General features: G+C 33.3%; 3 protein-coding genes across 3 annotated transcripts; all 3 read right to left on the minus strand.

Annotated features, from left to right (window-relative positions):
- Nucleotides 1-3: 3 nt before the first annotated feature.
- BAN (NAD(P)-binding Rossmann-fold superfamily protein) lies at nucleotides 4-3,771 on the minus strand. The gene is made up of 6 exons (XM_059582503.2): nucleotides 3,414-3,771; nucleotides 1,692-1,858; nucleotides 1,393-1,593; nucleotides 1,139-1,298; nucleotides 787-1,000; nucleotides 4-456 (listed from the first exon to the last, which is right to left on the minus strand). The coding sequence occupies exons 1-6, from the start codon at nucleotides 3,538-3,540 to the stop codon at nucleotides 312-314; spliced, it is 1,014 nt and encodes a 337-aa protein (XP_059438486.2). The 5' UTR covers nucleotides 3,541-3,771; the 3' UTR covers nucleotides 4-311.
- A 3,205-nt stretch (nucleotides 3,772-6,976) lies between these two features.
- Nucleotides 6,977-9,286, minus strand: LOC132171867 (uncharacterized). Its single transcript, XM_059583278.2, has 2 exons — nucleotides 8,236-9,286; nucleotides 6,977-7,626 (listed from the first exon to the last, which is right to left on the minus strand). Exons 1-2 carry the CDS (start codon nucleotides 8,813-8,815, stop codon nucleotides 6,995-6,997), a joined length of 1,212 nt encoding a protein of 403 aa, XP_059439261.2. The 5' UTR covers nucleotides 8,816-9,286; the 3' UTR covers nucleotides 6,977-6,994.
- Nucleotides 9,287-9,710: 424 nt separating this feature from the next.
- Nucleotides 9,711-13,064, minus strand: HSA32 (Aldolase-type TIM barrel family protein). Its single transcript, XM_059582431.2, has 5 exons — nucleotides 12,819-13,064; nucleotides 11,632-11,823; nucleotides 11,332-11,542; nucleotides 10,081-10,304; nucleotides 9,711-9,986 (listed from the first exon to the last, which is right to left on the minus strand). Exons 1-5 carry the CDS (start codon nucleotides 12,939-12,941, stop codon nucleotides 9,876-9,878), a joined length of 861 nt encoding a protein of 286 aa, XP_059438414.1. The 5' UTR covers nucleotides 12,942-13,064; the 3' UTR covers nucleotides 9,711-9,875.
- Between the last annotated feature and the right edge of the window lie 10,668 nt (nucleotides 13,065-23,732).

Raw genomic sequence — 23,732 nt, forward strand, 5'->3', positions numbered from 1 at the left:
AAATGAGATACAAAGTCTTACCTCGCAAATGCATATCAGCCACTGGTTTGGCTGGTAAAGCAGATGTGATGTATTTCAATACTTTTGACTTCTTCAAGCATGATTATTTGATAGCTTTAGGTTCCTGATATTTTCAAGCAGAGCTGCTAGATTGCTTTATATTGTTGGTAAACGACAAGTCTACCATGTGAAACTTAAGCAAATTTAGATGTTATTATACAATACTGCATACAGCCAAGCATTGAGGATCACCAAAAAAAAAAAAAAAAAGTAGAGAATCACTAGATTCTTGAAGAGGAACAAAAAACCACTTAGTTCTGCAGCAGTCCCTTGGCTTTGAAATACTCCACGGTTTGATCATAAATTGCTTCAATCCCGTACTTAAAGCTGAACCCTTCTTTGGTAAGCTTCTCTGAAGATAAGGCCAACTTGGCCTTGGAGGGAAAATCTCCGAAACTGTAATTTCCAGATGACAAGAGAATGAGTCAAACAATACTTCACCACTACAGAGAGATTATTTTAAAACCATATTTTTAAGTAGTTAAATAAACAGTATGAGTGCATTTCAATTCTTCAACAAGCTAATGAAATGGAAAATAAAGAAAATAGCAGAAGAAATAGAGAAAATAGAGACAGATTTTTCGGGTGGTTCGTTAAACACCTAAATCCACCACTAGGAAAAGCCCTAATAGGCAACGTTATGCTCTCATTCCTTGATATTTTTTACAATACAAATTACTCTATATTCTAACAGTGCCCACCAAATCAAGTGGATTAGAAGCTTACTCAGTTGGGACTTTGTAGTGAGGATATCTTTTATTGAGAAACTGTGCAAGCTCAGGAACACTGGTATTGACACCACAGCATATGTATCGACCAGAAGCAGATTCTTTCTCAGCCAAAAATATTTGGGCCTGGCAAACATCCTCCACATGTGTGATAGATATTGAGCCTGACAGCATTTGCATACCCTTCATTGCATTTATGAGGAATTCATTGCCTGACAAAAATGTTAAAATGCCTTTGTTATACCAGTCTGCCAATTGAGCTATTGTGAAAGCAATTTTTCTTTGTAGCCACATGGCCTAAAGGCAATCAAAATTGCAATTTATAGTGTACTTTGGCTTCCTGTTTATACCTGTAATTAGAGACATAGCTAGACCAACACTGCTGGGGACGTCCGGAGTGAGAGAAGCACCAGCCATAAGAGTAGGAATCACTGTGATGAGATCAATACCATTTTCTTCAGCAAATTTCCAAGCTGCTTTCTCGGCCAGTGTCTTGGAAGCAGGATAACCCTGAAAATTCAAAAATACCCATCTTAAATCTTCTCTGTTTTCTTCCTCCCAACCCAGTTAGAGTAAAACTTTGTTGATACAATTTGATGATTACCCAAGTAGGTGGCTTCTCAGTGCTCAAAAACTCAACGTCGGTCCAGTGGCTTTCGTCCATGACTAAACCAGTCCCATTGAGCTTGTTGATAGTTACAGCAGCTGCAGATGATGTCAAAACGACACGTGTAACAGTTTTCGCTCTCACACATGCTTTCAAAACATTATGTACCCCTTGGATTGCTGGCTTGATCATGTCATTCTATGCTTCAGAAAAAACAGAAGCAGCATTGTTGTTAAGAGTTCAGAAGCAGCAACATTATTGCCAAAATTAGGAACGTGGGTTCTGCAGTTTTGTACCTCTGGATCTTCTGAAGCAAAGTTAACAGGTGTTGCAAGATGGAACACAAGGTTACAACCTGCTATGGGAGCGTCAAAGCATCCTTCATCAGTTAGATCTGCTCCAAATATTTTTAGGTCCCCCAAATCTTGTAGTGCTATGAGGTGAGAGATCTTCTTCTCATTGTCTGCACATCAAAATACTTTTTTGAGAAACTTCAACTTTTCTGTTTTTTTTTTTTTTTTTTTTTTTTTTTTTTCTTCTAATAAGTTCATGTTCATCCACTTTAAAACCCAAGCATATAAATTTCTACAAATTGGGTCCTAGAAATTTTTTCAATTTGATCTCTAAAAACCAGAAATTTTATTAGATTTATATTAAAAACCAGATTTATATTAAAAATCTTTCAGGTTCATTTTGATTTATATTAAAAACCAGAAATTTTAATTTAATACCCTTTTTGGACAAAAATTTGGTTGAAAGAATTTTCTCGCAATCCGATAAATCGGCTGGACCAAGAGAACGGAAAAGGATCTCCCCATTTCAAATTCCGTTCATTTCCTTCGGTTAGTACATTTAGAAGGGTAAAATTGTCTAAATGTTTTTTAGGTTAAATTTTTTTGGACAACATTACCCTTTTAAATACACTAACTAAAAAAATAAAGAGAACTTGAAATGGAAATGATCATTTTCCTAAAAGAAATACAGTCTACAGTGGTGGGCTCATGTGACTTTGGTTTCTTTTGACTCTTTTTTTTTTTTTTTTTTTTTGGAAAAATGCAATTTACCCCCTGAAGTTTTAGGCATTTTTCAATTTTAACCCTGAAGTTCAAAAATTGGCAATCTACCCCCCTGAAGTTTCAAAAATTGGCAATTTAAACCCGCCGTTTAATTTTTCTGTCTAAATTGACGGAAATCTATGAAATTACATCATTACCCTCAGGCTTTTTTAAAAAAATTTCCGCCTAATTTAACGGAAATTAGTAACGAAATGTTTAAATTGCCAATTTTTAAAACTTCAGGGGGTAGATTACCAATTTTTGAACTTTGGGGTTAAAATTAAAAAATTCTTGAAACTTCATGGGATAAACTGCATTTTCTCTTTTTTTTTTTCTTTTTTTTTGGTGGGCGGGGTTCTGTTGGACCACAACGCCCACATCTTCGTCCTGATCCATAGAATTTTGTGTTATTAATTAATTAATTTTGTGTTGGGGGAGGTAGACGGATTGGACCACAACGACAACATCTTTGTTTTCCGTAGACATTTATATGTTACAACTTATGAGGCTACGACACATAGGATTCTAAGGTGAAAATTGTTTAGGAATATTTTGTGTATTAAATTGTTTGTTAATAATCTATCTTTTTTATTAAAAAGCAAAAAATTGCCTTAAAAACAGAAGGTGTTGCCATGAGTTCTTCGGCTCTTGAGTAAGAGCATTTCCAACAACATTAGTTATTTTAGTTAATAAAAAACACATACTTCTTGTAGACGTTAAAAACAAATAGAAGAAGTGATCTGGCTTATATGTTTTTTTTTTTATATGCTATAGTGTAAGTAACGGTCAAAATTAACTTATTTTAAGAAATTTATAATAAAAATAAATAAAAAAATTGATAAATTTAAGCTTAAACTAAGAATAGCATTTTAATCCTCGGATACAAACTTGGCAAAATTGGAAGAAAAGAAGGTCAACAAATTATATAATAATAAAAGAGAAAAGAAAAATGAAAAGACGAACCTGGGTCCCTGACAGTGGTGTTGACGGCATAGCCCTTCTCCAGCAAGAGCTTGACCAGCAAAGAAGCGACGAAGCCGGTGCCGCCGACGACGCACGCAGTCTTCTTTCCGACATGCTGAGTGGCCATGAATGTTGATTTTGTATGCTACCTCTCTCGATCTCTCAGTCTGAATTTTCTACGAAAAGTAGTTTTTGATTAATCAAAGCAAATAATATTTGACGGTCAAGGCACACGTACCCAAAGGGGAAGGAAGTAAATAAGAGCTACTACTCCTAGTGTTGAGAGGCTGGGTTCTTAAATAGACGTTGCTTTCTATGGCTCCATCTACCTTCTTGAACGAGGAAGAAGGTAAGCACGTGAAGTTGTGCACCACCAACAACTCCAACCACGAGGGACTTCATGTGTCTCAATCTTGAATTTCTGATCAATACATCAAATTCCGAAAATATAGGGGGATGGCAAGTTGTGTTCAAACGCGTACCCTTAAAGGCTGTGTTTGACAATGAAATAGAAAAAGGGAGTGAAACGATACTGTAGCAAATTTGATTAATATGAGAAGAAAAAAAAAAAAAAAAAGTAAGAATATTTTGTATAAAAAAGTGAAAAAAAATTTGTTTTGTAGTGATTTTTTTATTTGAATAATAAAAAAAAGTGATTAATGTGATGTAAAAAGTAAAAATATTTGAGTTAATTTTAAAAAGATTTTTTTTGATTTTTGGGTCCGGTCCGCCCTTTGCCAAACACAGCTGAATCAAGATTCCATCATGGCCGGGATACACATCCACCCATTACAACAACGGTCCCGATCATGCCACCAAGGCACCAAATTTTTTTAAAAAAAAAATTAGAAAAATTTTCACAAAGTCACTCGATTTGAAAAGATTATCTCAAATATCAAAACCTTTCAATTTCACCTTCCCACAACTTTCAATTTAATGCAATCTACTCCTCCGTCAGTTTTTAGACGTTAAAAGTGATAAAATAACTTTTATACCCATGTAACTTTTATAAAATTCAAATTACCCTTAATTTCAAATTGAAATTTTAAAAAAAAAATTAAAATTGAAGGGTAATTTGGTCTTTTTAGTGGTTTCCGTTAAGTTTTAACGGCAAAAATTGATCGAAGGTGGTTAATTACATCAAATTGAAAGTTTAAAAAGTGAAATTGAGAGTTTTTTAAATTTGTGGGAATCTTCTGAAAACTCTTGATAATTCAAGAATCCTAAATAAAGTTATTCCAAAAAATTAAAAGAAAAAGTGTGGCTGAAGCGAGTTAATTGTTGGTGACCCAATCATCTCTTTAAAGTGGCTCTGCCATACATAAGAGGTGGCTCGTGGTGGCCGAGAATAGTTCGATCACTTTTAGACCAGTCATTTGAGAGTAGCTGAATCATCCTTTTTAGTTATCGGTGATTCAGCTGCCCCAAACTATCTACTTAATTAGGAGTATATTAATATAATTTTTAATATTTTTTTTTTCTTGATAAATGAAGCCCCAGACCGAGAAAATAGCCCATTAAAAAGTAAAAACCGAAGTACCCTAACGATTAAAAATTATAATAATTTGTACGACTTTTCCCAGGTGTTAGTTGGCCACCAACAACAGATTGTGTGCATCACGTGCAAGACTTGTTAGGTTGCACAAAAATGAGGAGCGTATGCATGCAATTGACCAAAAGTTTAAGGTTATTGGATGTAGTTAGGAAATCCATTTCTTTAATATTAACAAACTAAGAACTCCAATTTGTCTAATCTTAACTCTAAGTCTCTAACTATACAAAAATAACACCTGAAAAAAATAAATAAATAAAAAATAGGTGGGTGGGTGGATGACCACCATCCCTTCCACCAGTAAAGGGGTGGGTGAGGGCAGAGTTCGGACACTCTCTACTCGCCAATTAACAAAAAAAACAAGATTGAGGTGAAGCCTTTTACCCATGAAGGGCGCGCGGTGAGTGGTCCCCCATCCACCAACCACTAGAATTCGGAATTACATTATGTTTTGGAGCCACGCACCTATCTCCTTCTCCTTCTCCTTCCTTCCTCTTTTATTTCCCTTGTTTTTTTTCCTTCTTTTTTTTAATCATCGGTGACTGCAGGCACGGTGGAGAGTGGATCTGGAGAAGGGGAAATCGGCGGTGGATGTGGGTGATGATAGAATGGGGAAACGTTCTCAAACGGTAGCCCAAAAAGTCCAAATCATGCAAATTACTGTGCACTTCATCGTGGACACAAGAACGTCTTTTTGCAGAGACAAAACCACAGGAGTCGTGATTGGGAGCACGCCTGGCGTACTTCAACACAGAGGATAAAATAAGGTTGCTTACGTGTACCATGAATCACTAAATTGCCATCCGCTTGTCTCATATCAAGAACAACTCTTCTGTACTGTAGGATGTTAGTACAGTAAATTAAATATCTGCATAAGGTAAAGATATACAACTGTAGCAAGTCAACGCGTGGATCTCACTTGCCACCTCGTGAAGTACACACACCTCTGCCCACTGTTGCCACTCTCATTCACTGCTGTATCAGTAGTTCGACTTTTTGTTTGTACTCCTGTTATTTTTCCGTAATGTTTTTTTACTTACCTTGCTTTTTGCTAGTTATTATCTCTCAAATCTGTTGTTTGATGTTGTCGATGAGACTTTTGTAGTCAATATTCGTTCCTCTCTACGGATGTTGTTCGGTTTTCCGCATTACTTTCCCCGCAACCACCACTTCATGGGTAGTTGCTGCTTTTACCATAGAGTGCTCCTTATCAAGCACATTTGCCCTTAGTTACCACTTCATGCGATCTTTAAAAAGGCTCAACTCGATTATAGACTCATTCTTGGCTGCCGACAAAGTTTTTCCCAACTTAAATAAAATTTTGATTAAACAAAATAGAGCAAAATAGAGCAAGTCATGCAAAGATTTATCTAGATGGTTCTCCATCCATCTAGAATGTTCTCTATAAAGATTTATCTAGATGGTTCTCCATCTCCATCCATCTAGAAGGTTCTCTACAAAGATTTATCTAAATGATTTTTCATCCATCTAGAAGGTTCTCAATTTGTCTTCATCATCTAGATAGTTCTAACTTGAGGGCTAAGTTCATCATCTAGATGGTTCTAACTTTGGTTATAAATAGCCAAGGGGCTTTATGCCTCAAACATGATCGATGATGATCAACAACAACACACAAGAAGAGAAGCCAGGAGATGAGAGCCTTAGTTATACTCCAGAAAGAGAGTTAAGACAATAGTGTCTTAATACAGAGAGTTAAGACAATAGTGTCTTAATACACTACTAAGAGTATATATTAGTTTCAACAGAGGTGGTTGTTATTTCTCTCTATATTGCTTATTGGTTGTTTCCTTCTCTATAAAATGATTAATTAATTTCTCTTTTTCTCACAAGGACTATCCTCTTTCAAGTCTCTTTAATTACCTTTCGTTTTAAAATATTTCTAAACTACATAAATATTGGTTTTGAAAACTCCTTGAACAGGACGTGCAAGCACAAAAACGTCGACCTACCTTGACAAAAGTGTGTAACTGAGAAGAATATATGGAAGAAAAAGAAAAAAAATCCCTTCTCACTCGGGTTTGTAAATTGCCACAAAGCAAGGGAGGATAGCTCTGGGATTTAGTACACAGAGTTCCTCAAAGTTGGAATGAGAACCCATTATCCAAGCCAAGGAGTCGAACCCTGAGGACGCCATTTCTTGAATTCTCTCCAGAGGACTATGAATCCTCCCGGCCACTACTCGGCACACTATCAAAGCCTTCCTTGCAGACGAATCTTTCTCATATAATTCAATGGATTCGAATGCTCTTCCACTTGTGGAAGTGGTGAAAACCCCACCATTGGATTCCTTCTTGGTGAGAAATCCGGGCCTTAAAACTTGACACACACCACAATCATCCAAAGTGCAGAGGCTGGAGGAACCATTGATGCCAAGAGAGCAGACAACAGTTGTGCCATAGAACCTCAAAAGCTCATTCCCATCAACCAGGCACCGGGGATGCTTTTTGGGTAGTTTGCTAGCTTTAATCTTCACTGTTTCTCTATATTCTTCAAACCAGGCTACGGTTTTTTGCATGTTGTGGACCTTCAAGACCCTCTCTATCCTTCTGCACTCCTTCTCTGCAGACTTCAACCTCCAGCTTTTTTGGCAAATTATTTCTACTATCTTCCTTGATGAGTCTCCTTCACCAAGTTCAATGACTGCACACAAGGGAACATTAACCGGGTTTGACAGCAACATTATCTAAAATTAATAGCCAAAAAGTGCAATTCTCTACATAATTACCTACTGCTTTTTTTATACACACTCCAGTAAATTTTTTATTATCTTTTCTATTTTCTTCTAAATATTGTTTTATTATATTCTTGCCGACACTAATATTTTCAAGCATTCATATTCAAAAGGGTATCATCGAAAATGAAAACAATATTGAAATATTTAAAATATCTTCTAATGTGTTGGAGGTGAAAAATGCCTTATATTAACTAAATATGGCTAATATGGAAGTTTTAGACAATTTGCTGGAGGTCATTTATCTATTGATTCCTCCTCCTAATTCTCATAGAAAGAAACAAAAGGAGTTTTTCATTTTTCTTTTTTTCTTTCCTTAAATTGAAAAGTTAAGAAAGATTTTTTCCTTGAATTGAAAAGTTAAGAAAGTTGAAAAAACACACTTTGACGATCATAATTAGCGTCCACCTATGTGTAGTTTTGGATTACAAGTTAAAAAGAAGGGACCTCAAACAATAACAGAACAATTTACATAAAAACATGTATATGAGATAGAACTTTGAATCATTGGTGTTCACCTGCATGCTTTGACAGATGATGTGCTTCAACAGCTTCCAGTTTTCTAAACTGCGCACCACATATCTGGCAAATTGGATTTGAATAACCATTACAATCTGTCTCAATAGATCTCCTATACTCTGAAGGAATATCACTGCAACCCCCACCATGGGTTTTAATCAGAGTAGACCTGCCGGAGTCATAGTGAGGCACCGGATGGCAGCCTCTATGGTCGGTGTTCGCCAGCCTCAGGTTACCCACAAAAGTTGGGCCATGCTTTCCTCTGTCATTGGCATTGCTGGAAGCATAAAACCGACTAATTTTAATTTCCCAGGTTGAATCATCAAGAAGTACTTCATGGGTCACAGGTTTAAGGAATTCAATGCTCCCTAGGGATCTTCTACTGCAAACTAGAGGCTTGTTGTCTCTGCGTTTCATAACATCTCTGAGATCTGATATGGCTTTTGGACAGCAAGAGCTGTCGGGCTTTCTTGTCGAAGTGCTCAGATTATTGTTGTCATTTGGATCATGCACATCTGATGGTAGTTGTGATCTGCTGCAGTCCAATGATCTTCTCAGAGCACACCAAACCGTTGGCATCGATCCTGTGTCTTATTTCTTTGGTATTATATGGTTCAACCTTTTAAATGGGTTTAAAACTTTGATGTCAAGAAAACAATCAAGGAAAGCCAGTATTTTTCTCGATAATATTGTTCCTCTTTTGGCAGGCTGTTGGGAGAATCTGAAAGTTATTTCGTTTCCTTTGTTTTCACACTAACAGTTCCAATTATAGAAACTTTTAATATAAAGTTCATGTATATAAGAGATACGCAATATTTTCTATTACCTAAGATGCAAAAAACTTCCAAGTTTTAAGCATATAAGCCATCGAGGATCCTGTCACTACATTCCTCGTAGGACATGTACATGAAAGTGGAGTGACAACATTGACCTCGGATTTGACTTTACAACTTTTAAAACAAAGAAGAAAAAAAAAATTCCTTTAATTGATGAGATTTGACAAAATCAAAGCAGATTTACACTTTGGGATTTTCCAGCAATATTCTAAATCTCCAGAAAAGGAACTTGTTTGAGAGGAAGGCCTAAGTTCACAAAAATAAGTAGTTTATAAAAATACAAGTGCCAAGTCCAACATTAGTTTAAAAAAGTGGACTTTTCTAGTAAAAGTAAACTTTATAAGTGATTCTAAGAAAACTCAAAATTAATTAGTTCTTTTGGAGTAATAACGCAAATGTGAATAGTGCTTTCCCTAAATCGATACAAATGGTATCAGAGTAACTTAATAACACCATGTAAGCTTCTCAACCTCCCAAAGAGATTTGAGGGAGCAACAGGCTATATTATTGCAGAACTACATGAATGGTAATGATACAATGCTAGGAGAAATAGATCTCAAAGCATTTACATTCATTCATATGATAATTCAGATAGAGATACTTCACTTGATTAGAAAATTAATAGTGAGATAAGGTGCTAATCAGAAGAATCAAGATTATAGATGAACAAACATTCAAGAACTTACTGAACACACATACAAACTTAAGTTTTATTTAGAAGATATCCATTACAGCTCGCATAAGTCATGTGCAATGTAACCAGTTCGTACAAGTAATATATATCTCTGCAATGTACCTCCAGTTCAGAACAGAAAAGATGAGGATCCAAGGACAGATGCATGATTTTTACCCAGGTTGCGTCCCCGGAGACATTCCAGATCCATCACTTGAGAGTGATCCACAAAGAGGTTCACCTGGAAGTAGAGGCCATCAGCAAGGATGTTAGAACATGTAATTAAGATCCCAATTTCAGTAATGAAGAAAAGGATGAAACGAAGAGCATCATACCCTGGGACCATACTGTTTAATAAACCACTCAGAGGCTCTGGGATTTGATGCTTCAAACATGATCTTCTCAAGACCAAGACGCCCAATGACCTTCGCAATTATGTCTGACCGTACAGAATCAGCATGCTTGCAAACATCATCAGCATCAATCATTATAGTGTCTGCTCCAGCTTCTAAGCATCTCTCAGCCCGTCTGATCAAAAGATCCACATCTTCAACAAATTCTGTGTAAGCAAAGAGAAAGCTCATGGTCAAACCATAGAGACAATTCAACAACCTCTCACTCTTTTCTAGTTTGATGACATTAAGCCTATGACATTATCTCATTTGATCCAATGTTCAAGTAACCAGCTCCTACAAAATACAGTAGGCACCGAGCAAAAGGAAACAGTACAGCATGTGGGTTACAAGGATGCAAAATCTATACTGAGCTTTAATAACATTGGTATCCAGGATAGTGTAACATAGGGCAATAATACAAAGCAATGCATGTATTTATATTTGGGACTCCCCGGTCCAATTTCCATGTTACAAATACATACATATATCAGTATCCTGTCTACACAAACCTAGAGTAAATTCTGATTTTTAAAGAATAGAAAATGTTAAGATCTATCGTCTCTTCAAACAACTGAAAAAACAAGTCATGATGAGAAAATACAAATTAAACAGGCAGACAACCTTCTAACAAGTAAAGTTGACATCCCAAAAGTATGCTTTGGCTAAAGACTCAAATGGTGTTTAAGAACTATGTGAATAGCATTGAAATAAGAGGTTCCATAGTTGCATTCATAATAATAATAATAATAAATGCTAAAAACATTTTAAGGCAAGAAAAGAACGAAGTTGTTTGATGCTTGAACAAAACTGTTTGCTTGTTAATTGCAAAATCACATCAAACTACGCTGCCTTTCATTTTTTGGTAATCCACTTCTATCCATCTGGAGCAAACACTACACTTAATTACACTAATACTCTGCACAATACATTCATCCTAGATGCTCTGAGCTAAGGGTGTGTACTGTGCTTATTTCACCAACCAAGCATCCTTGGCCCAAATATTTATATGTACATCATGAAAAGAGTCCATATCAGATGACCAGAGTTCATCAATTTCAATCTAGAACATAATATTGACAGTTTTTCCTTCTCTACAGACGGCATGTTATCCTTAGAAGAAGATTGATCATGATGATAAAGCTTGTAGGAAATATTTTCAATAAGCACTCATCCAAAAGACTGCACACATACCAGATGATCGAGGTCTTGGGACAATATAAGCTCCAAATGCTCTATCACCACCAACAGGAATGTCAGACTTGTTAACCTTCACTGCAAATTGAGGCTTGGCTTTGAGACCACCACTCTTAATCAAGCGCACAAATCTTAGAAGAGTCTCTTCAGGAACCTCGAGTGATCCCACATTCAGCTCAATAGTATCAAACCCCAATTGCTTGCACTCCTAAAGAGATCATAGCAGGACACAGAATTAGTGCTCTAAAAAATATTAAAGAAAACAACTTACAATACAAATCCTCTCCCACACCTCACCTCCACATACTCTTTGAAGACCGATGGACCTTTGTGAACCAAGTGTTCAGCCCAGTCACCTGTGCTAACATATACATCATGTTGGTGAGCTATGTTAATCACTTCTTTAATGAAAGCCTTTGGCATCAGGCTATGAGAACCTCCAGAGAACTTTAATCCATCAACAAATTGTCCCATGGACTCAAAAATATCCTGCAGAACACAATATCCTGATCTTTGTCAAATCCCGAGAAGCAACTTAGGAAAGTGTTGAGCAGCAGTGCTGGTCTCAATCAAGGATAAAGGAGGAGTATTGTAGCAGTTCCAAATATTACTCAACTCTCATGAAATAATCAAAGAAGATGAATAAGAAGCATAGATATAGATGATTAATTAATGTGTGTCATTATTGGTAGACAAGTAACTGTGCAACTGCAGATGCACACATTCCTGCTCAAGATTATGAAACAGTAACCTTGTGCATGATCCTTCCCTTCCCGGGATTAGCACCCTCTAGTTTTTCTTGAATAACTCTATGGTGGAGTTCTTAAAATCTTAACAATTATTTTTAATTAAGTGGTTCAGATTTTGCGAGCTCAATACACAACTCGATCAGATATAATGAACTAAGAAAAAAAATTAAAGATCGTTTAAATGTGGTAATCGATGAGCTGGTAAAATCTGCACCTTCTTTAATTCCCTTCAAAGATCCCTCCCTTGATTACTCCCTCGAATACTCCCATGTTTTTCTCAACATTAATCTTGTTTCTTTATATAATTCTACATGGAATAAGCGAGCACCAGTGCTACTTCTGATATTTTCTCTCACTGAGAAAGTTGAGGAAGAGAGAGTTTTATACTATGGTATCTGCCACCTAAGCGCATCTACAACTTCGAGATCAACGTCTCAAAACTTATATTTACCATCAATACACAATCCCCACTATTATCTTCGCTTCTGTTTCAAATTCCGTAGATATCAATTCTCTACATTCATTGTCCATTTTTCATTTGTTCGAAAATATAACATGGGATTGTGGGTAGTGGACATTAATCAAACACAAGATTCTAGAACTTTAGCTCGTAGATTTTCGCTATAGTTAGTTACCCAACAACCAAAACCCATCTAATAAAAAGTAAAAGTAGTTGTTATAGATAATAAGATCATGATTAGCACTAATAATGAAGACAATCATCATAAGGATTACCTGAATAACGTTTTGGCTTAAGAGGGTGAAATGGGGGCCTCTCATCTCCGTGACTCCATAGCGGCGAGGTTTCTCCGGGCGGTCCTCGTCCTCGTCGAAGCTCTTCCATAGGTACGCCGACATTATCGAGCCAAAGTGAGAGACCAAGGGAAAGAAATGGAAATGGAAATGCGATTCCCGTTGATTCAAGTTAAAGTTTCTCGGGATGTCACTGGAAGTGTTCCAGCTCCTTCGAGAAATGGTTTCGCCAACATATAGATATAGTCATCTCAAATTAAATAATCCCCTGAAACGTGTTGTTAATCCTGATATACCACGTCATGAGCGTGGGGCCCATATCCTGCAACAAGATTGATTTTTGAATTTTGAGTACTCCAATCCTACGGGATTAGTAGTTCTATTAATTTATCCTTCTCAATTTTCTTCGCATCTTCTCAAAGTTTACATTAGCTGATTTTTCCAATTAAAAAATCAATTTTTATTTACCCAATATTATGACAACCACGACACATAAGCTTTAGTGGAATAAGAGTAATATATAGCATTGCTCACACAACCTTACCTAAAAATGGACTCAACTCAAATTTGAATCTTAAATTTCAAAAGTTCATATATCTACGAATATTTTGAGCGTGGTAGATCTCATAGAAACAAAACAAAAATACAAGATTGTTAGAACAATTTTCTGTCTAACCGTTTGCAAAAGAATACGTTTACGTTTCAGGCTGCAAAAGAAGAGGAAACTCCAATTTCGGGAGAAAGATTATGCATATTCTGTATAATAGAACGTAGAATGTGAGAAGATATTTCAGGATGTTTTTGTACATCGTATAAGGGCCTATTTATAAGATGAAGAGTTGAGGTAGACTTTGACTAGTTCTTCTTATTTGAGTTAAATTGAAATTGTACTTGAGAGCAATAGTTGGACTTGGGCACCTACTCCAATGTAGACTTTGAGTAGGACACTGTGACCCAGATTATTCTAATAGAGATTATACCTTCTGCTATTTAATTAATAGCTTTGTGGGTCTGTCATTGACATAAGACCCAAAATTTGATGGGTTTGTAGTGTAATTTTATTCCCAACAAAGATAAAACTTAGAATTTTTTAATCGAATCTTAAATTTGCATATGAATTAATACTGAAAATTAAAAAGAAAAAAGAACAAATTTACTTCCAACATCACAAGGCATATCACGTCACATTATCCATTAAATTGTAGACAGCCATGTGACAATTAATTATATGATATTTATCAGGTTTCTAAAATGGATTATAAGAGTTGTTGATGCAATGAACATCCAGGTCAGGCCTCCTTTCACGGAGGAGCTGAAGGTATTTCAATGTCTAAGTTAGTAAGACTCTAATTGAGAAATGGTAAAGCTCGTAAAAAAGGTTAGAGAGTGTGAGGGTAATGGTATAATAAGAGAGAGCTTGAAACCTTAGGCAAAAGAGGGGATACCCTACCCGTGGTGCATCCAGTTGTTGGTCTTGGGCTTGGTGTGGGCTTCGCCGCTCGGCCTAGTACTAGCAATAGTCTTGAGCTTTCTTAGTTGTTGGACCTTAGAGGCATGTTGGTATGTAATATGGTTCACGAACAACCAACATAATAATTCTCACGTCAATTACTAAAATGTAAATGGTTACATCACAATTCAAATGGCAGCTATATATATATATATATATATATATATATATATATATATATATATGAGTCATACTACATATAACACAAATCAGGTCGGCTCAATACATTTTGGGGTATAAGGTGAGAAGTTTAAGTGAGGTATTTTCTTTAAATTTAAATAATATTTAATTTACTATTATATTTTTATTTAAAAATGATATTTTATTTGACCATTTTCTACTAATAAATCTCTTAATTTTGCATCAATATTTTTCTATTGACCTAGGTTGTAAATATTTGTAACAATAGAATCAAATAATGATATTAGTATTTTTATTTTCTTCTGCATTTTTTATTTTCCTTAAGTTCTTTATCAAGAATTGTTATCTTACATATTTGAAAAGCATTATCATTATTTTCAATGTCATATTTTTGTTATATTATTTCATTATCTACTAACTCTTTTTTTATGAATTAATTTCTTGTTCATTTATGAATTTTGAGATTCAATTAATTTTTCTACTTTTTTTTTTAAGTTTTTCATATCCGGCCATATGCATATTTTCTTGTAGACATGAGACATCTATAATTTAAAATAGAGGAAAGTCCATATACCCCCTCAAACTACCACCAAATTGACAATGTCCCCCAAACTACCAAAAATTGTCAATGTTCCCCCAATAAATAAACTACCCTTAGTAAAATAAAACAAAAAATACTAAAATTTCTAGAAAAACCTAAAACTAAAAAAAAAAAAAAAAAAAAAAATCCAAAGGGTGGAAAATTTTCGTTTTCTAAAACAATTTTTTTTTTTTTTTGTTTTTTACAAAAAAAGAAGTTATTTTTTAAATAAAAAAAAATTGTTTAAAAAAAATTAAAAATTTTCGTTTAAAAAAAAATCGTTCTTTTTAAATTAAAATTTTTCGTTTTAAAAATAAAAATAAAAAATATTATTTTTTATGTTTTTTTAATTTATATGAGTATTTTTGTCTTATTGAGAAATATATAGGGCCATTTTTATTTTTTTTTTATCTTTTTGCTAACCTTGGAAAAACATTGACAATGTTTTGATAGTTTGGATGAGATATTGTCACAATTAAAAGTTTGAGGAAACATTATCAATTAGGTGCTAGTTTGAGAGAGATATATGGATTTTACCCTTTAAAATAGTTACAAATTAAATAAACATGATTTATAATAAATAAATAAATAAATTGTATTATAACTAGAATAATATAAATTTTAAAAATAGAACAATAAAACCCTGAATTGTCAAATGAACTATTTCGAAACCCTGATATGATTATCTAACATTACCAATCTGCACAAGAAAAGGCTAATTATTGTAACAAGTTTCCTAAAATAAAATTTAAAAAAATTAATGCAATTGATTGATTGAGATTTTGGTAATTAACATTTTTTTTGTTATCCCTGATAAGATATGGAATGATTTGAAGGACTTGAATAATAAGTTGTTGGAAAATAATGAAATTTGAGAAAAAGAGACCAATTTGAATTTGAATAAGACTTTGAATAGAAAAATAGAGAGAAAAAACCAAAATTTATAAAGAATAGTTTGTAATTGAATAAAATATTTAAAGACTTTTCTTCTTCTTAAATTTTAATTTTTTTAACGTTAGACTCCAATCATAAATTCATATTTTTTAATATATATATATTTGACATGTCCACACAAGTGAAGGAGAATAGGAGATTCGAACTAGTGACTTCTGCTTCATGAGGCGTGATCCACAATCAATTGAGTTACTCCTTGAAGACCATACTTTTGAATATCATGTGTGGACAAAAACAACTCATGTCTCATGTTAGAGAAAGGGAAAAAAAAAAAAAATCATATCTCATGGAATAACGATCCAGTTGGCAGTTGAGACTTGGAATAATAATTTATTTTTGACTAGAGTATCTTTAAGAATGACTTTAATATTAATTTATTATTTGATTTCCTTTACTTAATGCTATCAATTTTTTTAAGACTTATTTTTAGAATGGAATGTTGAAAATTTAAGTTTGTAAGAAAATCAAACGATGTTATTCTATTTCTTAATGATTTACCATAATTTATGGCCTTAATTAAAGAATATTGATTATAATTAAGGCCTTAAATATATTTTTTTATAAAATAAGTTTTTATTAATATTTATTAATTATGAGTCTTATTAAAATCTCTCTCTTTATTTGCAAAAATTGCATTTTATATGTTTAAGTTTTTTTCCACTCCTACTCCTACCATGCAACAAAGACGCCTTCTGTCTTTAAAGGGTAACTCAATCGGCTGTGATCTCTGCCTAAGGTTAGTAATTCAAATTTCTCCCCAGTTTTCCTTTCCTTGTGAGACATGTCGACCCCTTCTAAGTCCCAGGGTTTTATATAATTTCTTCAAACGACGCAAATTGTTTCCACCGACTTAAACAGTGCAGTGGGCACGTTGTATCCGAGTTCAACTGATTTAGGAGTCACATGAATCTGTTTTATATTTGTAAGCGGTTGCTTACCTCCGGCTTCATTGTCGTTCGCCGTTGCTGCTTTCTTTACTCTAGTCGATTTCAATGTTCCCACGGTTTCTCAGTCTCTCTCTAAAACTCCCCACCCACATACATCACCAATTGAAAGCCCACATCAGTTTCAGCCCTTTTCGTTTTCTTTTAACAACCGACTCGATCCTTTTTTAACGTCAGTATTTTTTTTTTTCGTTACCTATTTCAAGAGGCAATCTAGTGAAGTGGCAGGAGGAGGAACGAGAAGAAAGAGAAGATTTCGTAACCTTCCTACATCTAGAGTAGAGGTAGTTTCTTTTACTTTATATATGGCCTTCTATCCCTTGATTAATGGAATTCTTTTTATATCTCGATATTGATGGTTTGTTTTTTGTTCTGTTTTTTCCGTTCTTTTCCTTTTTTGTATCGGTTTCCCTGCAACCTCTTCGAAATTTTGCTAAGAGATTTTAGATAACGGCTATGGCTGTTCACAAAAACATTCAAACTTTCTAAAGGTGTTTAAGATTTTATGTTTTTGGCTTAAAGCGTATTGATTCGATAAATATAAGAATTTGAGATCTAAAAGCCCAAAATTATGCACACATTTTGGTAGTTCATGGCTCATATACTACTACTCTGTTCTATGGATTGGGAATTTAGATTCAAAACTAATTCAGGGCTCTGTTCTATGGATTAGGAATTTTGATTCAAAACTAATGGATAAAGGGCTATCCAGATTTGAGATTTGAAGGGAATTTCCAAATTGTCTTTAGATTGCCTTGCCTTGGTTGACTACTATTGTTTTCCAAAAACGTCCCAGATTTGGTAGTTCATGGTTTACTCTTTAGGAATTTAGTTTGGAGTGAGAGTTTAGACATTGAACATTTCAATGTATCTTTCTCCTATTTCCGTGAGATCACCAACTGGAAGCATCTCAATGTCCTTTATAAGGGAACAGTTGCACTTCTTTGTATCTTCCATTGGGGACTCAAAAAGAACATTTTCTCTAATATATTCTATTTGGATCCAGTCTGTTTGAGAAACATATGCTTTAGCAAGATTTTTTTTTTTTTTAATTATTATTATTATTTTTAACTTAGTAATCTACTGTGTGATTGTTGATTCTAAATGAGCCTGGGAAATTAGGTGAAAAGCAGAGGAGGAAGAAAAGGGAATGGAGTATCATATTCTCCAAAACTTTCTTGCAAAAACTTAGAATATACTATATGCCTATTGAAATTGACATGATTACTTACTATGCCTCTGAATTTGTCTCCCATAGTATCTCACTGACCCTGATTGAAATGGACTGCTCCAGCTATTTATCATTGTACTTCTTCTTTTTGTTTTTGTTCTGCAACTCTGGCGTATTACTAGCAGATGATGGAACTCCAAAGAAGTAGCATGCCCAGAATGTGGCAACTGATACTAAAATGGGAGGTGACCAAAACAAAAACAGATGGTATCCCTTTGAATTATAACTGCTAAATATTCATGTTAGTTCTTCCTTCCTTAATCCATCTATGACATTCTTAAAATGTTTCTCTCAAGCATACAACTTTAAGCTTTCAGCAGCTGTGTCTTGCATTTGCTATTGTTTACTATTTTGTAGGGCTGGTTGGAACTTTGCATGCAGAAAAAAATCAGATAAATTGTATCTATCTGCAAGTTGTTAAATGCAAGTCCTCCAAACATCATCAATACCGTATACTAAATTGAATAATCAATTGAAATACTTGTAGCATAAAAGGTAGTTTGTTTGAACAAAAAGATACATCCTTTTATAGAACTTCCTTACATTTGTCATGTTTTGACAACTTGTCCTTGTATAATTTAATAAACCTTTTAGTGACCATTTTATTTAATTTTACTAGGTTAATTAAAAGAGAAACCTTTTGAAAAATCTAAAACTTAAGCACGAAAACAGTGGGAAAGCTTGCAGTCATATAAAAATTAAGCTCCCATTTGTTGAGACAGACAGCAACTTGAATGATTTTTTAATCATTCTTAAGGTTCAGCTCAACAGTAACTTGAATCATCATTTTTGAAATATTCATAAGGTTCATACATATTATTTTTTTCTTTTTAGGCTATTGTGTCTTCTTTGAGTGGTTTTTGGAAGAAATGTTGTACAGTTAATCATATACACGTCATTTTCTAGCATGATCTGCACTCATCTATTATTAGCCTCCAAACCCATAGAACCAAATTTGTTTTCCCGAGTCTCACAACCACAAAACAGATATGATTTTATTCCTTTTTCTCATCTGTTTGAGCTCCAAAACGTACCCATTTAACTACCCAATAATTGAACCATAACCCAGTCTGCCTTTTCCACTCCAAAACCCGAACCCAACCAAACCTAATTTTCCTCAATTACCTTGTTTTCACTTCTCATAATTGTCTTTGAAACGTGCTCATTATTTGATATTTGCATCCAATCATCTAAAGGGCTTTTTGCTTTTTGTTCTTTATTTTTTTGTGAATTACTATATTATGTAAATAGTCTCTTGAATTTAATGTTTGTAAATATTGAATACAGGTGATTGCTTTTGCTTTCTTTGGAAATAATTTGCAATACGCATGGAGGTATTTTTATTCTTTTTCTAAAATTTTTATTTTTCTTCTTTACTTTGTTTTGTAATTTAATTCTTCTTGTTGTGAGTGCTATTTTCTCAATAGATTTTCTTTCTACATAAATATTTTAACTCATAACTTGAAGTACTGTATGGATATACTCTTTAGTTGAAAAATGGTGTTAATAACATATTTTGTTTGTATTCTCCATTGCATTATTTGACTATATTCTTTAGTTTAATAATATTATTTGTTTTAGTTGAATTGGACGAACAAAATGATAGGATATAGAAATTTGTTGTTATAATTGTCTTTTGTTCTTCACAATCTTGCAATAGAAACAAAAAGAAAATGCAAGACTCGCACAACATAGAAGACAGATGATTATGATTGAGAAAACAAATCATTGAGGTATTGGTGTAGGTATTGGTGTGGGTAGTGGAAGTAGCTCTAGCCAAGTTAGGAATTACAATAGCGTTCAACTAATTGATTCAACTTATCAAAGTATGACAGAAGGTGGATCCATTGTTTTTTGCTTTTCACAATTTTGCAATAGAAACAAAATGAAAAATGCAAGACCTGCAAGACAGATGATTATGAATAAGAAAACAAATCGATGAGGTATTGGTGCGGGTAGTGGAAGTAGTTCTAGACAAGTTAAGAATTCCAATAGCGTTCAACCATTGGATTTAACTTATGGCAAAAATTTAACTTATCAAAGTATGATAATAGCGAATTCAGCTATGCATTAGGAAGTGAAGATATTCCAAGTAAATGACTTAACTAAATTTATTTGATATTCTTTGTGCACAACATTAAATTTAATCCAATATTTCTCTCTTTTTTCTTTTTTTTTTTTATTAACTTATGGGAAAAATTTACTAAGCCTTGGAATTTTGGTACAATTTCGTATGAATGTGAGTATTGTTGTGCAATAGTACAATATCAAGAAAGAATACTAAAATCAAAGAAGCTTGTTAATCCTAAATTTTCTCTATGTTATATGGATTGTCAAGTCAATTTGCTCTTGCTTAAGAAACTACCTGCTCTACTTGAAAAAAATGTCACATCCTGCCCATCAACATTCGAAAACACTTTAGGGCACAAATAAAAAGTTATAATGTCATACTTGCCATGACACCAAATGGGTGGGAATGTGGGTAATAGAATTAATGATGAAAAATGTGCTTTATATTTTTCTACTTAATGGTCAAAACCACCATAGAGATTGAACACTACTCCCACCATTTTGAGAGAAGGCAGCTGTTCTTAATGGTGATTTTCAACAAATTTTACGGCTTGTAGCTAAAGTAGAAGAAAACAAATAGTTGTGGCATCCGTTAAGAGGTCTTCATTGTGAAAATATTGTATAGTTTTTACTTTGACAAGGTATATGAGGCTTGAACAAAATTCTAGTGATAATGCTACAAGAGAATTTGCACAATAGATTCTGAAAGTAGGTGATAGCGAATTAGAAAATTGTGAAGGTGAAACGTTGATTGAGATACTATATGATTTAACAATTCAACATGATTCTCATCATTAATATGATATTGTGAATGCTATAATATGCCCTTAGTTGGAAACTAAAGACATTGATACAAATTATTTAGAAAAGATAGCGATTTTAGCTGAAACATGTGATGTTGTGCAGGACATAAATGATTACATGATTGATCTTTTAACATCGATGAAAAAATATATGTCGGTGCAAATTCAATATGTAAAGTTGAATAGCAACATTCAAGATTAAGATATTATCTATTCAATAGAATTCTAAATTCATTGAAGTTTATTGGTATCCCAAACTATGAACTGAGATTGAAAGTTGGAATCCTTATAATGTTACTATCTAATTTAAATCAAACTTTGCAATGGTAATAGGATTTTAGTTACTCAATTGTCAAAATGGGTCTTTAGAAGTTAATTTATATCAAGAACTAATGTTGGGCATAAAGTATTCATTCCATGAATAGTTGTATCTCCTTCTGCTTCTAAATTGCCTTTTGTACTGAAAGAAAACTATTTCTCGTATCTCTTTGCTTTGGTCATTGCAACATGTAGGACTTTTTCTACTTACCCTTACGGTCAATTGTATCTCCAAAGTTGCAAGTATAAATGACTTTAGAGTACTCATTGCAGATAAACATTATGGTGATTATTTTCATACAAAAAAATATATATATTATATATGTTGAAATATTCAATGATTTACCTTTAGGTAACATTTAACATTAATGATTTTTAAGATTATATTACGATACTTCCATTGTAACTTGATTTGAAATGATTAGATTTTTTCTTATTTATAAATATAAATAAACCTTATGAATATAAATTTTGTGTATGTGTGACTAAATCATGATATCATGAGTTACACATCTTTGAATCAGAAAGACACATGAAATGTGAAAGTTAGAATTATACTGATGTGAGACATAGTTAACATAGCACATGACCCTAAGTTGATTAGTCTTGATACGATAATAACTGATAAAAATTTAAGTTGGTATTCATTTTTTTTCAATAAAAATCTTTTCAAATATGGAGCAATAAATTTGTGAAACAATTTTTTATGGAACACTATTACATGGAAGTATTAGAAAGAATTTAGCTTACCGTTTCAGATTTCTTCTCTATAAAGGATGTGTTTATGCAATCAAGGATTTTATAGTCGAATATAAAGCGAAATATTGTCCAATACATAACCAAGTTTAAATTCTTTTAATGTCAATATCAATCATTCCATACCTTAATATGGATTTGATCTTGTTGATTCCGAAACTATAATGAGTCATTGTAACGACACTACTTATTTGACTAGTATATAAATAGGTTAAAAAGTAGGTTAAATCCTACTTTGCAACGGTAATAGGATTTTAGTTACTTTGCAACTACTCATTATACTTTTATAATCAGCAAGTTCAAATCCATATTGAGGTATGTAATGACCGATCTTGATATGAAAAGAGTTTAAACTTGGTTATGCACTAGACAATACTTCTCTTTATTTTCTTCTACCATAGAATTCTTTATTGCATAAACACTTCCTTCATTGAAAAGAGGTCTGAAACGCTGAGCCGAATTCTTTCTAATACTTGCATGTATTAGCGTTCCATAAAAAAATATGTTTCACAAATTTACTGCTCTATACATGAAAAGAATTTTATTGAAAAAAGAAATGAATACCAACTTACATTTTCATCGGCTATTATCATATCAAGACTGATCAACTCATGGTCATGTGTTATGTTAACTGCGTCCCACATCCGTAGAAATCTAACTTTCACATTTCATGTTTTTTTTTTCAATTGATATTTGATTTAGAAATGTGTAACTTATGTTGATATGATTCAATAACACTTGCACAAAATTTATTTTGGTAAGACTTACTTATATTCATAAGGAAAAATATAATCATTTCAAATCAAGTTACAAGTACCGAAATATATTCTTAAAAATCATTCAAATGAATTCTAAATGTACCCAGAGAAAAAATATAGAAAATTTTCTTATATATTATTATTATTATTTTGTATGGAAATGATCACCATAATGTTTATCTGCAATGAGTACTCAATGTCTACCACTCTGGAGATATAGTTGACCATGACTAAAGACCAATTTAGGTATACGTTGCATTGATCGACCCTCACTTTTATTAATTGTCACAGCAAATCAAAGAGATATGAGAAATTGTCTTCTTTTCAGTACAAAAGGCAATTTAGAATCGAAATGAATGAATATTTTATCTCCAAAATAAGTTCCTAATATGATTTTATATCTTCTAAGATTCATTTTAACAATTGAGTAACTAAAATTTTATTACCATTGCAAAGTTCAGCACTATGATTTAAATTTCAAAGTAGCATTATAGGGATTCTAACTTTTAGTCTCAATTTATATTTTCGAACAGGACGAAAGTTTAGAAATTCTATTGGATACATAATATCTTGGTCTTAAATGTTGCTTGCAGCTTTACGTATCTAATCTGCACTGAGATATGTTTCTGCATCAACGTTAAAAGATCAATCATCTAATCGTTTATGTCATGCACATCATCATATGTTGGAGCTAAAATCTCTCTTTCTCCTAAATACTTTGCATCTATTTAGTTTTCAACTGAGGGTAGGTAACATTCACAATATCATTAACATAATGAGTATCATGTTGAATTGTTAAATCATATGGTATCTCAATCACCACTTCACCTT

Source organism: Corylus avellana, chromosome 1, assembly GCF_965113065.1.
Source record: "Corylus avellana chromosome 1, dhCorAvel1.hap1.2, whole genome shotgun sequence".
Classification (NCBI taxonomy): Eukaryota; Viridiplantae; Streptophyta; class Magnoliopsida; order Fagales; family Betulaceae; genus Corylus; species Corylus avellana.

Coding starts and splice junctions, on each gene's coding strand:
- HSA32 (XM_059582431.2), bottom strand. CDS start 12,941: ATGTCGGCGTACCTATGGAAGAGCTTCGACGAGGACGAGGACCGCCCG. Junction 11,824..12,818: donor TAAGCCAAAACGTTATTCAG/GTAATCCTTATG, acceptor TGTGTTCTGCAG/GATATTTTTGAGTCCATGGG. Junction 10,305..11,331: donor CCCAAGACCTCGATCATCTG/GTATGTGTGCAG, acceptor TTGCTTACACAG/AATTTGTTGAAGATGTGGAT.
- LOC132171867 (XM_059583278.2), bottom strand. CDS start 8,815: ATGCCAACGGTTTGGTGTGCTCTGAGAAGATCATTGGACTGCAGCAGA. Junction 7,627..8,235: donor TCATCTGTCAAAGCATGCAG/GTGAACACCAAT, acceptor CCTTGTGTGCAG/TCATTGAACTTGGTGAAGGA.
- BAN (XM_059582503.2), bottom strand. CDS start 3,540: ATGGCCACTCAGCATGTCGGAAAGAAGACTGCGTGCGTCGTCGGCGGC. Junction 1,594..1,691: donor TTGCTTCAGAAGATCCAGAG/GTACAAAACTGC, acceptor TCTGAAGCATAG/AATGACATGATCAAGCCAGC. Junction 1,001..1,138: donor AGCTATGTCTCTAATTACAG/GTATAAACAGGA, acceptor CATTTTTGTCAG/GCAATGAATTCCTCATAAAT.